The 15,262-nt window shown below is 56.7% G+C and overlaps 1 protein-coding gene across 3 annotated transcripts; it reads left to right on the forward strand.

The window, feature by feature from the left end:
• Positions 1-406: 406 nt before the first annotated feature.
• Positions 407-10,115, forward strand: ST6GALNAC4 (ST6 N-acetylgalactosaminide alpha-2,6-sialyltransferase 4). Of its 3 annotated transcripts, none has more exons than XM_082656778.1 (6): positions 407-541; positions 963-1,049; positions 2,618-2,803; positions 6,188-6,600; positions 8,408-8,515; positions 9,411-10,115. In XM_082656778.1, exons 2-6 carry the CDS (start codon positions 1,038-1,040, stop codon positions 9,598-9,600), a joined length of 909 nt encoding a protein of 302 aa, XP_082512904.1. In that variant the 5' UTR covers positions 407-541; positions 963-1,037; the 3' UTR covers positions 9,601-10,115. The 3 variants fall into 3 exon arrangements, with proteins under 3 accessions (XP_082512904.1, XP_082512905.1, XP_082512903.1); XM_082656779.1 differs by having other exon boundaries at positions 424-557; XM_082656777.1 differs by lacking the exons at positions 407-541; positions 963-1,049 and adding an exon at positions 1,192-1,327.
• The last annotated feature ends 5,147 nt before the right edge of the window (positions 10,116-15,262 follow it).

Genomic DNA, 15,262 nt, shown 5'->3' on the forward strand with positions numbered 1-15,262 from the left:
TACCGTCCCGCACCGCCCCCCTCCCCGCCCCCCGCCGCCCGACTTCATAAATGGAGAAACTCCAGTCCGGACGACAAGAGAGCCACGGCACATTGGCTCCGACACCCTCTAGCCCTTTCCTAGGCGGACCGCCCAACCCACCTCCCGCAGGAGCTTGGGAGACGTGCGGGAGGGCAGAAGAGGGGAGACGCTGGAGCTCAGACTCCGCCCCCAGCTGCCGAGGCCCGGCCCCCACTCCCGGAGGCCTCACCGCCACTGCCAGCCGCGTACTTCCCACCCACGCCGCGCAAGCCGCGCTCGTAAGCCCCGCCGCCGCCGTTCAGCCCCGCCCCCAGCGCCCCTGTCTCCTCCCCGTCCCGGCAAACCCCGCCCCTGCCGCCGGCAGCGACGGCCCTTTCAGTTTCTAGTCTCCAGAAGCTGCGGCGACGGCACCGCCTCCGCCCAGGTTCTCCGGCTTCCTGCCCGGCTTGTCCGGCCCGCGGGTCATGGAGCTCGGAGCTGCGGATCGGGAGCAGCCGGCGCGTCCCAACCTGTCCTCCAGGTTAGCGCCTGGCCGGGTGAGCGGGTGGTGGAATCTGGGAGTGGGGTCGAAATCCCTTGTGCTGTCCCGCCCCAGGCCTCTCCATTAGTGAGGTAGGAGAGATGGGATGGGAGTCGAGGCTCCAGGCTCCTGATTCTGTCCAACCCAGAGTCGAGGGATGACCTTGAGCCGAGGTCTCTCGTCTGCCTCTCCTTCCCCATCTGTGCAATGGGGACTGGGTTGGCTGGAGGTTTCCCAAGGGTCACTGATTCCAGCTCCTTTAGGATGGGGACAGCGCTTCCCCGTGTTTGGAGACTTTAAGGCGTTTGATTCCCAGAAGCCATCTGCCCTGACCCCGGCCTGTACCCTCCCCTGCCTCAGTTTCCCTGGGCAGTTTCCTCAGAGGCCTGGGACCCAGCTCTGAGTGTCTGGGTTTTGGCAGGTCCCCGGCTCCCATCCCTTCCCAGCCTGATCCCTGGAGGCAGCAGCCACCCGGCTGCTGAGCGGCAGTGACAGCATGAAGGCTCCGGTAAGTGGCGGAAGGAGGAAGGCTCACAGGGGACTTGGAGGTGGCTTCTGGCACGGCAGCCTCAGTAGCCTCTCCCACCCCAGGGCTGACTGTCACTTCCGACTTCACTGCTCCTGAGCTGAGGAGAAGGCCAGACTGGCCTCAAAGGCCAGCCCTGATCTGGCAGGCTGTGTGACCCCAGGCAAGTGGCATTCCATCTCTGGTTTCCGGGCCTTGCCCCTCTTCCTTGTAGAATGGAGATCATAGCACTACCTCCTGTGAGCATCCGAGGTCACCAGGTGAGGCATCTGTCTACCTGGGAGCGGGATATGCTGTGAAAGTTCAGTTTAGCTGCTCTTGATTTTATTCAGGAGCCCCTAGTGAGAGCCTTAGACGTTGTGGGAAGTCAGCCACGGCTGCCTGGATCAAGGTCTCTGGGTCCCTTGTGGGCAGGAGACCAGGTGCCAGGCACAGCCTGAGGCCTCAGGGGCTGAACCCCCTCCTCCGCACAGCTGGCCACACAGAGATTTATTTTTAGAAGCTGAAGTGGCTTGTGGGCAGAATAGCGAGGGCCTCTGGCAGGATATGCCTGGGGGAGCTGGGGGGCTGCTTTTTCACCTCTGGTTTTCACAGAGCCCCAGCCAGCCACTCAGTGGTTTCTGAGGGGTGGCAGAGGGACCTGGGCCTTGGGTAGGCTGGGAGAAAGTTAGCACCCAGAGAGACACAGGTGGTGACCAAGGTGGCACAATGGCATGTCCGGGTTGTGTCCCCCACTAGGCGACTCCGCCTGGAAGGCTTGGTGGGGGGTACTCATTAAGTCTGCCCGCCGGGCAGTGGGCCAGGAGGGCTTCCTGGTTCAGGTGGCCTTTGGCACGTGGTTTCTGGAGGCAGGAGCCTCTGGGCTGCAGCTCTCAGTTGTTGAAACCATTCGTTGAATCATGCTGCCCTCACACCCCTTTCTACCATCCCTTTGCTCAGCCGGTCTGCTGACCCAAATCGCGATCATCAGCTAGGTGGATGGCCACTGAGTCAGCTGGGGGAGGGGATGGGCTATGGGCATGCAGACAGCCTCATCCCAGGGTCTGAAGGGGGCTGGTTGCCCTTCTGATGGGCCACTCTCCTGTCCTCACGTGCACAGCACTTCATGGTAGTGCTTTGGCCACTGACCTCACAGTAAGTTCACGCTGTGGGCATTATCTGTTTCAAAGAGGAAGCAGGCCCAGAGAGGTGGAGAGTTATACCCAAGGCTGCACAGTACACCTCAGCTTCTGGTTAAGAGCACGGTTTCTGGTTTTGAGGCCCCACCCTGCTACTTTCGTACTGTGTGGCCTTGAGCTACCCATCTCACCCCAAGGTGTTTCCCTTATCCTAGAATATAGGAATAATAATAGGGCTCATCTCAGGGTCATGTGCTCTGAGCCTGGCAGCCCAGAGGAAGGCCTGGTTAACAGAGATGGTGGCCTCTGCTGATGTTCTGGGAACTACTGAGCTGGGGTTTGGACCCATGAGGCTGGGGTACAGCACCCCTGCAGAAGCTTCTAGGAGCCCCAGCGACCCCCACTCCCACCCCATGACGACTGTCTCCCCAGGGTCGGCTCCTCCTCATCATCCTGTGCTCCTTGGGCTTTTCCGTTGCCTACATCCTGCTGTGCTGCTGGGCCTGCCTGCCCTTCTGCCTGGCCTCCTGCCTGGACTCCCACCTCTCTATCAACTCCAGGCCCACTGTGCGAGGGCCCCAGCACTTCAGTGGCTACAGCAGCGTGCCAGATGGCAAGGTGAGTTGGCTGGGCAACATGTGGGGGGCAGGCCCGGCCAAGGCTACCAGGGTGCCCCCAACTCTCTGGGGTTGTGAGAAATGGGCTCATGTCAGGCCAGCCTGGACCCTGGGCTTGGCTCCTGTCCACTAGCTGACCTGTCACTTTACCTCTCTGAGCCTCAAGTTCTAAGAGGAAATGTCTTTTTTTTTTTTTTGGCCGCACCGCGCATCTTGCAGGATCTTATTTCCCCGACCGGGGATTGAACGCGGGCCATGGCAGTGAACGTGCCGAGCTCTAACCATTGGACCATCAGGGAATTCCCACATGTCTTTTTTTTTTTTTACTTCAACAAATAATTGCCTGGCTGCTCTCAGCTGGGTGCTGGGGATAAAAAAAGGTGACTCAGACAGGGTGGCCCCCTGGAACTCCCAGCCCAGCGAGGGGAGCCAGACATCATCACATCACGGTCATGCGTGCACCTTTAGGTTGACCTGTCTACGCACAATCCGTTTGTTCAGCAAGTGTGTATTTGGTGCCTTGGATGTGTCCTGCCTTGTGCTGATTGCTGCTGGGGATACAGATGACACAGATAAAAGTCATATCAGCCCCAGAGCTCTCCCTCTGGGGGAGACAGGGACAGTGGGGCCCGGGGGTGACGAGGCAGCTGAGGCCCCTTGCCCCACGGCACACACCTCCCCATGCTTGCTCTGCTGGGCGAGGTTTGGAGCACTTTACCCCCTTCACCCTGATATCAGCGGCCCCATCTGGTATGTCTCTCAAAGGCATCCCCCAACGACACCTGGTGCAGGAAGCTCCCAGTTCGGAGTTTGACAGCTCTCTGAACGTTGGTCAGAGGGAGGCGTGCTCAGGGACCCTGGCTTGGAGGAGACCAATTTCAGACCTTCACCCCTCTGAGTCACAGTTGCCTTATCTGTAAAAGGCTGTCATTACAGTTCCTACCTCGGTAGGGTCACTGTGCAGGTCCAAGTGGATGATTCATGGACAGTGTTTAGAACGGGTGCTGTGTAAATCTTTGATCAAGATGCAAAAACAGGGCTTCCCTGGTGGGAAGTGGTTGAGAGTGGTTGAGAGTCCACCTGCCGATGCAGGGGACGTGGGTTCGTGCCCCGGTCCGGGAGGATCCCACATGCCGCGGAGCGGCTGGGCCCGTGAGCCATGGCCGCTGAGCCTGCGCGTCCGGAGCCTGTGCTCCGCAATGGGAGAGGCCACAACAGCGAGAGGCCCGTGTACCGCAAAAAAACAACAACAACAAAAAAAGATGCAAAAACAGCTGGGGTCGGGGGGACAAATTAAAACGCCATACAGGTTTGGCCAGGTGGGCTGGGTGGACGCTGTCCCAGCTCCACGGTCATGGCCAGTGTTCATTTCAGATGCTCAGAGCTCATGGTGACATGGGCCCAGGGTGGCCAGATCCTCTGAATTTTTTTTTTGTTGTTGTTTGTTTGTTTTTTATTTATTTTTGGCTGCGTTGGGTCTTTGTTGCTGCGCGCGGGCTTTCTCTAGTTGTGACGAGCGGGGTCTACTCTTCGTTGCGGTGCGCGGGCTTCTCACTGCGGTGGCTTCTCTTGTTGCGGAGCACGGGCTCTAGGCGGGCGGGCTTCAGTAGTTGCAGCACGTGGGCTCTGTAGTTGTGGCTTGCAGGCCCTAGAGCGCAGGCTCAGTAGTTGTGGCACACGGGTTTAGTTGCTCCGTGGCACGTGGGATCTTCCCGGACCAGGAATTGAACCTGTGTCTCCTGCATTGGCAGGTGGATTCATAGCCACTGCACCAGCAGGCAAGTCCCCCAAGTTTGTTAACAGAGCATGAAATCTAAGTTTGGAATGTCAAAAGGGCTGATTTTTATAAATTAAGTATTAATTGTCTTAAAGACCCTGTGTAGGACAAGCAGAACACCTCCTGGGGCTGATGGTGACCTTGGATCTGACCAGACCCCAGTTGTCAGGTCAGGCTCAAACTGAGGGCAGAATAAGGAAGTCTTGTTTATTGCTGGGGCGTGGAAACTGGGGCTACGAGTTCTTAAATCAACATTATGTCAGACATGAAATGTCCCTGAGTGGGCTACAACACTGTGTCTTTTATTGACTAGAATCCATGTTCCCATATCCTTTACACGCCTCCATAAACCTGGTTCCCCCAGGAGGGAATGGAGGCCTGGGGTAGGCAGCAAGTCCTTTGCTGGGAGCCTTGACCCCTGACACCCAGTGAATGTTTGCAGGCTTGTTGGCTCAGCTTCCGCCTCTTGGGGGATAATGAGGTGAGGGTTGGACCCTTACTGTGCCCTTGGTCTGTGCTGATCACTCTCCAGGCATTTTTAATTGAATCCTTCCTTACAGCCTGGTCCAGTAGATGCTATTTTCATCCCCATTTTACAGATGAGGGAATTGAGGCTCAGAGAGGCAAAGTGACTTGCGTAAGCCCACACAGCTAGGAAGGGGCAGAGCCAGGATTGAGGCTCAGAACCAGAGGTTCCCAATGTTGTTGTGGGCACTAAAGACTGCTTTTACTTATAAACTGGAACAATGAGAATGGGACTGGGGCAGAGGAGGGAGTGACCTAAGAGTGATTCCGAAGAGCTGAGGTTCATATTTACCTAACAAACACATACGTGACACCCAGTCTGTGCCAGGCACTGCTCTGAGTGCTTTATAAATATTTGCTTATGTAACCTTAATGAGGAATTGCAATGTAGGGCCCCTTAGGGCCTCAGCAGTAAAGACCAGGGTCAGGAATGTGGCTGATGAGGAAGCATGAAGATTCCCTGAACACAGAATCTTAGCTCTGCCACTTGTCATCGGTCTGACCTTGAGAAGGTCACTCCAGCTGCCCAGCCTCGGTTTCCTCATCTGCAAAATGGGTTGATAAAGGGACTTACATCCCTTTACTGATACATCTTACTGATATAGATGTCAAGTGTGGTCAGGGGGTGTTCCTGGGTGGAGTAGCAGGCAGGTGGAAGCTGTGTGCCCAGGACTTTCTTTTTTTTTTTAAAGAATTGTTTTAGTTTTCATTCTTTTTTTATATAAATTTATTTTATTTCATTTATTTTTGGCTGTGTTGGGTCTTCGTTGCTTCGAGCAGGCTTTCTCTAGTTGCAGTGAGCAGGGCCTGCTCTTTGTTGCGGTGCATGGGCTTCTCAGTGCAGTGGCTTCTCCTGTTGCGGAGCACGGGCTCTTGGCGCGTGGGCTTCGGCAGTTGTGGCTCACGGGCTCTAGAGCACAGGCTCAGCAGTTGTGGCACGTGGGCTTAGTGGCTCCGCGGCATGTGGGATCTTCCCGGACCAGGGCTCGAACCCATGTCCCCTGCATTGGCAGGCAGATTCTTCATCACTGAGCCACCAGGGAAGCCCCCCAGGACTTTCTTTCTCTCTACCTCCCCCTGCAGCCGCTGGTCCGAGAGCCGTGCCGCAGCTGTGCTGTGGTATCCAGCTCGGGCCAGATGCTGGGCTCGGGCCTGGGTGCCAAGATCGACGGTGCTGAGTGTGTGCTGCGCATGAACCAGGCGCCCACTGTGGGCTTCGAGGCGGACGTGGGCCGGCGCAGCACCCTGCGGGTCATCTCCCACACGAGCGTGCCGCTGCTGCTGCGGAACTACTCGCACTACTTCCAGCAGGCCCATGACACCGTCTACGTGGTGTGGGGCCAGGGGAGACACATGGACCGGGCGCTGGGCGGCCGCACCTACCACATGCTGCTGCAGCTCACCAGGGTGTACCCGGGCCTGCAGGTGTACACCTTCACCGAGCGCATGATGGCCTACTGCGACCAGGTCTTCCAGGACGAGACGGGCAAGAACCGGTGAGCCAGGGGCCTGCCTGCTGGGGTCTCCCTGGCGGCTGGGGACCTGCCTTCTCCAGCAGCCTCTGGTCCATCGAGGGTCTGCTCTGTCAGGTGCTGGGGCTCAGCAGTGGTACAGGCGGACGTGGTCCTGCCCTCTGATGGGGGCTGGGAATCAGAGGGCTGTCATTCATCGAGTTCTCTTAGAGATGAAGAATTCCAAATGGTGGTAAGGGGCGTTCGGCCTCGCCAGCACGCGTTGTGGGGTGACTGGTGTGGGCCCACGTCAGGGAGCTCTTCTCTCTGGAGGGGGTGCTCTGAGACCTGAACTGGTCTTTGACGTCCCTTCCTGGTAAGGAAAGCAACAGTGACAGTTCTAACAGCCCTTTTCACGCACCAGGTGCTGCCCTCAAGATCTCATTCTACCACACGCCTAAAAGAGCGCCCCGACTCCTGTGGCCCCCTCCTCCACGCACGGGCTCCTCCCTGCCACCTCCCCACCTCAGAAAATACGGCTGCCAGCCTCCAGTTTTTCAGACAAACACTTGGGCTTTGCCCTTGACTCCCCTTGTTTCATCACCTGCCACGTACGATGGGCTCTCGAATCTCCTTCCATGCCCACGGGTGCCACCTTGACCTAAGCCACCATCCCCTCCTGCTCTCGCAGCACCCCCTGCAGTCTGAGCTCCAACTGCCCTAGGGAATTCATCCCATCAGTCACCTGCCCTCACCTTACAGCAGCTTCGCATAACGGGGAGAGTAGAGTCCAGACTCCCACCTCCTTCCTCCCCTGGCCTACAAGCCCCGCATGATCTGGCCCCTGCCTGCTTCTGTGACCTCATCCTCCTTCGCTTACCCTGTTCCAGCCACCCTGGCCGTCTGGGCCTCCTCAGACATCCACGCTGCTCTCACCTGCAGTCCCGTGCACGTGCCGTTCCTTCCCCCAGGTCCTCCCACAAATGACTGTTTGCTTCCGGATGTGGATGGAGTGTCATGTTGATCCCAAATGAAGGAGCATCTGCCACCTGACATCCTTCATCCCATTCTTTTGTTTCTTCCCAGCAGTTCTCTCCCAGCTGCCCACTCCCTTGAGAATGTTAGCAATGGGCGGGGCCGGTTCAGGCCAGCACAGGGCTTGGGAGGTGTTCAGTTTGAATGACTGAATCACCCCACAACCCCTCGGTAGAGGTGGAGGTGAGTGGCCCCCGGCTGGGAGAGTAACCAGTGCTGGTGCTTTGAGAGAGTCGAGGCCTGGGGTAGCCACACAGTTCCTTGCTCTGAGTTGGGTGTTGGGCCTGGAGGAGGAGCTAGGCTGAAAGTGTTCCCTCTCCATAGCCACCCATAATTATCCCCATTTCACGGATGGGTCACTGAGGCTCAGAGAAGTTCACGAGCAAACCTGATGACGCAGAGCAGATTCAAATGGAAGACCATTTGACTCCAGACGACCCTCTTCCCCACTTTCAACGACGGTGCTCTGCTGCCTCCTGCCGTCTCCCCAAGCTTGGTCCCTTAGCTGTGGGCGGGATGTGATCAGGGCTGCCGCACCACCGCTGGGAGAGGGGTGGTTTGCTCAAGTCCTCTGTGGGTGGGAAGAGTTGAACGGACCCGGCTTTGCACCCCACCCCCACCTGTTGCCCATTGCTGGCCTTGGGCTGGGGCTGCCCCGTCCTTAGGCACCCCCAGAACCCACTGTGGGCGTCAAGGTGAGAGGCCCTAGGCTGGGAGGGGAACCAGTGCTGTGCCTTGAGAGAGCTGAGGCTGGGGCCACCCTGCTCCCAGTTGAGTTGGGGTCGCGGCTGGCTGACTGCTTCCCTCCCTCTGCCAGGAGGCAGTCAGGCTCCTTTCTCAGCACCGGCTGGTTCACCATGATTCTCGCCCTGGAGCTGTGTGAGGAGATCGTGGTCTATGGAATGGTCAGCGACAGCTACTGCAGGTCAGGCTAGCCAGGCGCCGGGCGGGAGGGCACCATGCGTGGGCCCTGTCCATGCTGGAGGGTGCGTGGGCTTCCCGATGGGTGGCCGAGGCACAGGGTGGGAAGGAGCTCGGCCTCTGGAACAGGTTGGATACCAGCCTCCGCTCTGCCTGTGTGGCCTTTGGGCCTGGCCGCCACCTCCCAGAGCCTCTATTTTCTCATGTCCAAGAGAGAAAATAATCACACTTTCCTCAGAAGGTTATGGAAAGGTTTAGAGAATAATCTACCAAAGTGCCTACCACAGTATCAGGGCTGATGGTGTCAGTGATCTATTACACCTAAGTTCTGACTTGTGATATTATATAGCTCAATGTTATCATAACTAACATGACTAATTGAACTGAAAGGGTTCCACGTCTTCACCCTCTGTTCTTCTTGGAACTTTGCTGAGCACGTGGGTGAGATGGTAGTAGCCCGTGTGCCCTCTGCCATGGCACCTTGCCAGACAGCCAGTGAGTAGCTGGGTGTGCAGGGCTGGCAGCTCCATGCTGCGGGGAACGAGGGCTCCCTCACCAAGAGCCCAGCACCAGGCGCTTTGCATATTTTGACCTGTGCTTTCAGCCGAGAAGGTAGGTAACCACCATCCCCATTTTACAGATGGGTTATTGAAGCTCACGGCGTACGTCTCTGGCCTAGAGTCAGCCAGCTTGCAAGAGGCAGAGCCAGGGCTTGAACCCTGGCCTTTGGGATCCTCAGGGGCTGCCCTTTTCCTCCTTTGTTCTGGCCTCCCCTGGGACCAAGCATGGGGCTCTGTGGCCTGTAGTACCTGGCGAGAGGGGGTCCGGCAGGTGGCAGGGTCTGGTGGGAGGCAGGCGAGCTCTGGTGCCTCACGCTCATCCCTGCTCCCCACCCACAGGGAGGAGAGCCGCCCCTCGGTGCCTTACCACTACTTCGAGAAGGGCCGGCTGGACGAGTGTCAGATGTACCTGGCACACGAGCGGGCACCCCGCAGCGCTCACCGCTTCATCACCGAGAAGGCTGTGTTCTCCCGCTGGGCCAAGAAGAGGCCCATTGTGTTCGCCCACCCGTCCTGGAGGACCCAGTAGCCCCCTCGCCCAGCCAGCCACGACGCCTTCACCAGGCCTCTGTTCCGACCACACTCCACCAGAAACATTTAATTTATGGATCCTGCCTCCTGTCGTGTGCCGAGCAGACCGAAGTTCTCTTCCTGCCCTACCCTGGGGACACCTGGGCCATCTCAGGCCTCTAGACTTACGGGGAGAAGAGGAGGGCCGTGGTGACCTTTGCACCCTCCTCCCTACCCCTGCTCCCTGAGTAATCTGAGTCGGATTCGTCCCACCTCTGAGTCTGTCCGGTGGCCTTTGCTCCCGGGGCTGGCGACCCCCCTATTCACCAGCACCATGAATTTCAACCGAGCACCAGCCCTGGCCCTTCCTCTCTGCACTCCCTCTCCACCTGCCTTTGGTGCCACACTTCCCAGGCTTGTCGCCCTAGTCAGGGCAACCCAGAACTTGGGGTTTGTTGGGCGAAGGGGCCTTTGAACTGTGACTGCCAGGGCCACCTCTGGAGTGTATGGGTAAACATGTTTTCTGGAAGCCTGTCCTGGCTGTTGTCACGTGTCTGGGGGTGGGGATCGGGGCTCCTCTCGCCACCACAATGCCATGACCTGTTGTCTTGGGGGCAGACCTACAGCCGGCTGGGCTTCTGGCCATTTAATGTGCCTGCATGTTTCCTCCCCAGGAACCTACCCGCTTCCCCACCAGGTCAGGGAGTCTAACCCCATGACTGCACTTGACCCAGGGAACACCCCAGCTCAGAGGCTTCCATGGGATCCCCCCCCTGTACCCAGTGGGAGGAGAGTCAGTGTGGGAGGAAATTCTTCCATGTCATGTTGCCTTCCTGGTCCAGGGTCAGATTCCACTGGCCTTGCCAGTTAAATTCCCAGTTAACTCTGGGGTTGGTTACACTGCTAGAAAGGAAGGAGGGCAGGCTTGGGGCTTTCCTTCTCTGAGTATCAGTTTGGTCACCTGTAAAGTGGAAAAGCACATCCACCAGTGAACAGGTAGCAAGGGTGTACAGCCACGCTGGGGTGGGTTAGAGTTAGAGCCCATTTTACAGGTGAGATGAAGCTGCCTGGCTGAGTCAGGGTGCGATCCAAGGTCTGAGAGCTGCGCCTGAGCGTCTGGGCCCTGCACCAGGGGGCCGGAAAAAGCCCACGGAGGCTTCACCCCCCCTCCTCCCTCCTTCCCTCCTAACTTCCTCCCTCCCTCCCTCCCTCTTCTGGACACCAGGAGACTAATGGAGGGCCGGGACCCCAGGCTGTCAGCTGGGATGGAGCCTAGGGTTCTAGCTTCCAGCTCCAGGGCTTGGCCACTTCATTGGCTGGTGACCTGTGCAGAAACTGCCCCGGGGCACCACGCTTAGCTCAATGTTCTGCTGTTGCCACTTGAAATTCTTTTTTTTTTTTTTTTTTTTTTTAAACAAAGGGCTGTGCCTTTTCATTTTGCACTAGACCTCACAAATCATGTAGCCATCTGTGCCAGGGAGTCTGGGTGACCCAGGACAGTCCCTTTCCCACCCCCAGCCTTCTCAGGAGAGACTGGAGACCTGGCACCTGGCCCACCTGCCTTTTGTGCCCTGCCTCCCCCTACTGGGTGCCAGGTGTGCCCAGAAGCCTCTGCAGGCATGGGAGGAGAGCCCCGGGCTGGGGGGCAGCACGCCCGTGGGAGGGAGCAGGCTGGCAGCTGAGCGACAGCTGCTGGCCCGGCAGCCGGCAAGTGTTTGTGAGTAGGCGTTGGGCAGAGGTAAGGGGGGAATGTAACCTGGCAGGCAGAGGGCTTGGTGGGGGAACTTCCGGGCCCAGAGGGAGGGCTCTGGAGTCAGACCTGGCCTCGTTCTGGCTCTGCTTCCTGCCGCGGGCCCTGGCAGGTTAGTGCCTCCCTCGTGTGTAGAAGGTGCTGAACTAGTCCCTGCCTCACGGGCTGGCACAGACTGGGAGAGATGGCACCCGTCAAGTGCCTGTCCCCAGCGCTGGCCCTTGACATGTGGGAGCCACCGTCTTCGACGGGGTCACCCTTGCTCAGCCAGCCCTGCCCTCCTCGGAGGTGGTGGTTGGGCAGGAAGACTTCCCACTCCCATCAGCTGTGTCTGCTCACCGCGTCATCCTCTGTCTGCAAGGCCCAGGGTCTGCTGGGTTTGCTAGGACTCCAACTCCACCCCCTCCCAGCAGGTTGCCTCCTCCTCCTGTTCCATTGCCTGGGAGATGCTGGCCCAGCCCTTGGGGCGTAGTGCGCACAGGCATCTCTGTCCTGGCCCTGTCCTTGGGTGGGTGGGATGTTTATTGCTGTGTTGGCCCAGATATTGTCCTTCTGGGGTGGTGACCCGGCAGGGACGATCCACCAGCTACTTCCTCCAGGCAGATGAAGATGACTGGTGACTGGATCTGGGCCTGCTGACAGCTCTCTGGACCCCCATCTCTGCCACTGCAGTTCCTGCAGCTTCCGGGAGGTGAGTTGGGGGACAGGAGCCTCCTCCGAGCCCTGAGGAGTGTGTCAGGGGTTGGGGCACCTTCGTGTGCAGCCCCTCGTTGGGCCTCTGTTTTCCTGTCACACCCAGGCTCCTTTGTCTCCTCAGCAGGCCTGCTGGGGACGGCCCCTACTTCCTCCTGAGGACAGAGGGGGAGCTGGGTGAGTCTCATAGCCTGGAGGTATCTTAAGGAGCCTCTCCTCAGAAGGAACTTCGGGCCAGGTCAGGAACTCATCTAGCCAGAAGAGGACAGGAACCTTGGTTCTCCTAGGTACTGGTGGGCACCCATGTCCAGCGTCACCTGGGCCAGCCTGACCACTCTAGCCTCTGTCTGAGAAGAACCAGGTACTTCCTGGTTTTTTCCAGTATCCCATAGAAGGGAAGAATCCTAACAGTGCAAAGATTGCTAAGGGGTGAGAAGGGGAGAGTCACACCCTGGACCCCCATCCTGGGGCAGGAAGGACTGAAGCATAGGCCACCTCCATCAGACCATGGGGGAGCGACTCCGGGGCCGGGGACGGCTGCCCAGCTGCAGGCGGGGTCGGGGAGCAGCGCCAGGATTGGCCGCAACCTGCCGTCCGTGAAGGCCCTGGCGTGCCTGTGAGGCAGGCCTGGGGCTTCCAGGGGGCAGAAAGACTTGTGGTTATTCAGCAGACAGGTCTGCTGGAATCCCAGCTCGGGCACCTCTGTACTCTCTGTGCCTCACTTTCTCCCTCTGGAAAGTGGGAGTAACAGCAGTGCCCATAGGTTATTTTAAGGATTCAGCGAGGTATGTTTGCAAAGTGCTTATTAGCACAGGAGAAAGCACCCGACACACATGGAGCTGTGTGGGTTTTCGTATCCTTGTTTTTGCTGTTGTTATTATTATTATTTTGGCCGTGCCGCGAGACATGGAGGATCTTAGTTCCCCGACCAGGGATCAAACCTGTGCCCCCTGCGGTGGAAGTGCAGAGTCTTAACGACTGGACCGCCAGGGAAGTCCCCCTTGTTCTTGGGGCCCAGGAAAGGGAAGCTAGCCCTAGAGCAGAGCCTCCTGGAGCAAGCCTGGCCCCAGAGACACGGCAGGCCTGACGGGGGAGCTCCAGGTCCGGATTTGGTCCAGGAGCTGGGCTGCGGCACCCTTTTATTTCCGGAGTCTAGGTCATTGGCCTGGAGCTGGGAGAAGGGCGAGGGGCGGATTGGGTGCCTCCACCCCTCGCCTCTAACCTGCCTGTGACCTCAGGCAAGGGGCTCCTGTTCTCTGAGCTCCCAGCAGTTCCGTTCATCAGGTGTCCTGCCTGACTGCCTGGCCTGCTGCTCTGTGGTTTTCTGTCCCGTGGCCAGCAGGGTGGGTCAGGCGCCGAGGAGGGCTGGGGTGAGGATGGGGCTGAGGCTCAGGAAGCGGATGGAGCTGGACACCAGCGGGGCAGGAAGCCTTACATGCACCCCTGGCTGTTTGCACTCCCCCCGTACTGCCTGCTGGGCAGTGCCTCCATGGCCCGGAGGCTGGACCTCGGGGGCCCCCTGACTTTTGTTTAAATTAAAAACAAAGTGGTATTAACTTCCCAAATTAGTCCAATGCAAACCACCTGGAATTTTATGAAGCAGAAAGTGAAAATAGCACCTACCCCACTCTCCCCACATCCACTCTCCAGGGGAAACTACTGCCAGGAGCCCTGAGTGGATTCTCCCAGAAGCCTTTTGTCTGCATTTGCAAACATATATGCGTAGATAGTTGTATAAAAAAAGGAATCATGTTATACATGCAGTTCATTTTTTATATTAAAAATAAATTTTTAAATATAAAAACATTGACCATTACCTCAAAAATTTTGGAAAATACAGTTAAGCCAAAAGAAGACAGCAGCCCATAATCTTATCATTAGAAAAATAACCACTGTTGACACTTTAATCACTATGATAGGCAAAAGTATCTATTTTCATTTGACTTATCTTCCTTCTTTTTTTCACCTTTTAAAATACTGTGTTAGGGCTTCCCTGGTGGCGCAGCGGTTGGGAGTCTGCCTGCCGAAGCAGGGGACACGGGTTCGTGCCCTGGTCTAGGAGGATTCCACATGCCGCGGAGCGGCTGGGCCCCGTGAGTCATGGCCGTTGAGCCTGCGCATCCGCAACGGGAGAAGCCACAACAGTGAGAGGCCCACGTACCGCAAAAAAAAAAAAAAAAAAAAATACTGTGTTACACCCGAATGAAGGCATGCATTATACTTGTAAAAATAAAACACATATAATGAACCTCTTGAACACATGTCCCACTTAAAGACCAGACCTTCATTATTATAACTTGCACACCCCTGCCTTTCTTCTCTCCCTCATCCCTCCCCACAGAGACTGCTGTACTCTTGACTTTTGCTTTTAAAACTTTAATCAGTCTGATAGGCAAAACTATCTCCTGTCCTATGACAGGCGGCCTACTGCCTGCTGTATGCTTAAACAGTATATTGTGTAGTTTCATTTGTCTTCCAGGACCTGGCTTTTTCACTCCTCATGTCTGTAAGATTCATCCATGTCATTCCCCCCCACCCCCGCTATATAATATTTCACCATGTGAACGTATCATAATGTAATTAAAAACTTCCATTCTCCTTGATAGCTATATGAGTTGTTTCCAGTTTTGTATTATTTCAAGCATTGCTGCTATGAACTTTGTTACATACATTTGCAAGAATTTCTCCAGGGTATATACCTAGGAGCAGAATGCAAAATTTTCCAACTTTGTTTTCCAAAGTGATTATAGAGGTACATTTTAAAACCTCGCTTTCTTCACGTATTACGTATCCTGTAATATCCTGGACATCCCTTCCTGTCGGTGCCTATTGACCTGCGTCATTCATTTTAGCGGGGCTGTGTCTTTGTTCATTTAACCAGGTGTCCAGGCTACTTAAGTTATTTTTCACTATCGCATAAAATGATGTAATGAATACCACAATTATTATAAGAAGTAATGTAACATTTTTAATCCTAACAACACCCTGTGAGGTTGTTCTCCCTATTTCCGGGAAGCAGGGGAAGTGTAAGTAAGTGCCAAGGCCGCACGGCTAGCAGACGGCAGGGTCGAACTTGAATCCAAGAGTGGATCCCTGAGTTCACTCAGGGTGACTACTGGGTGCAGGGCTCTGGAGGCCCGAGGTAGGGATGCCCAGGGAGAAACTCAGCTGATTCCAAGCGCAGTGTGCTCTGGGACTCAGTTTCCCCATCCCCGTCGTGGTAACAATAAAGCGAGGT

This window comes from Grampus griseus, assembly GCF_964374135.1.
Source record: "Grampus griseus genome assembly, chromosome: 6".
Classification (NCBI taxonomy): domain Eukaryota; kingdom Metazoa; phylum Chordata; class Mammalia; order Artiodactyla; family Delphinidae; genus Grampus; species Grampus griseus.

Bases quoted from the DNA above. Each gene is read 5' to 3' on its own strand.
- ST6GALNAC4 (XM_082656777.1), top strand. From the start codon at position 1,283: ATGGAGATCATAGCACTACCTCCTGTGAGCATCCGAGGTCACCAG. The intron at 1,328-2,617 runs GTGAGGCATCTG...CTGTCTCCCCAG, and splicing joins TGAGCATCCGAGGTCACCAG to GGTCGGCTCCTCCTCATCAT. The intron at 2,804-6,187 runs GTGAGTTGGCTG...CTCCCCCTGCAG, and splicing joins GCAGCGTGCCAGATGGCAAG to CCGCTGGTCCGAGAGCCGTG.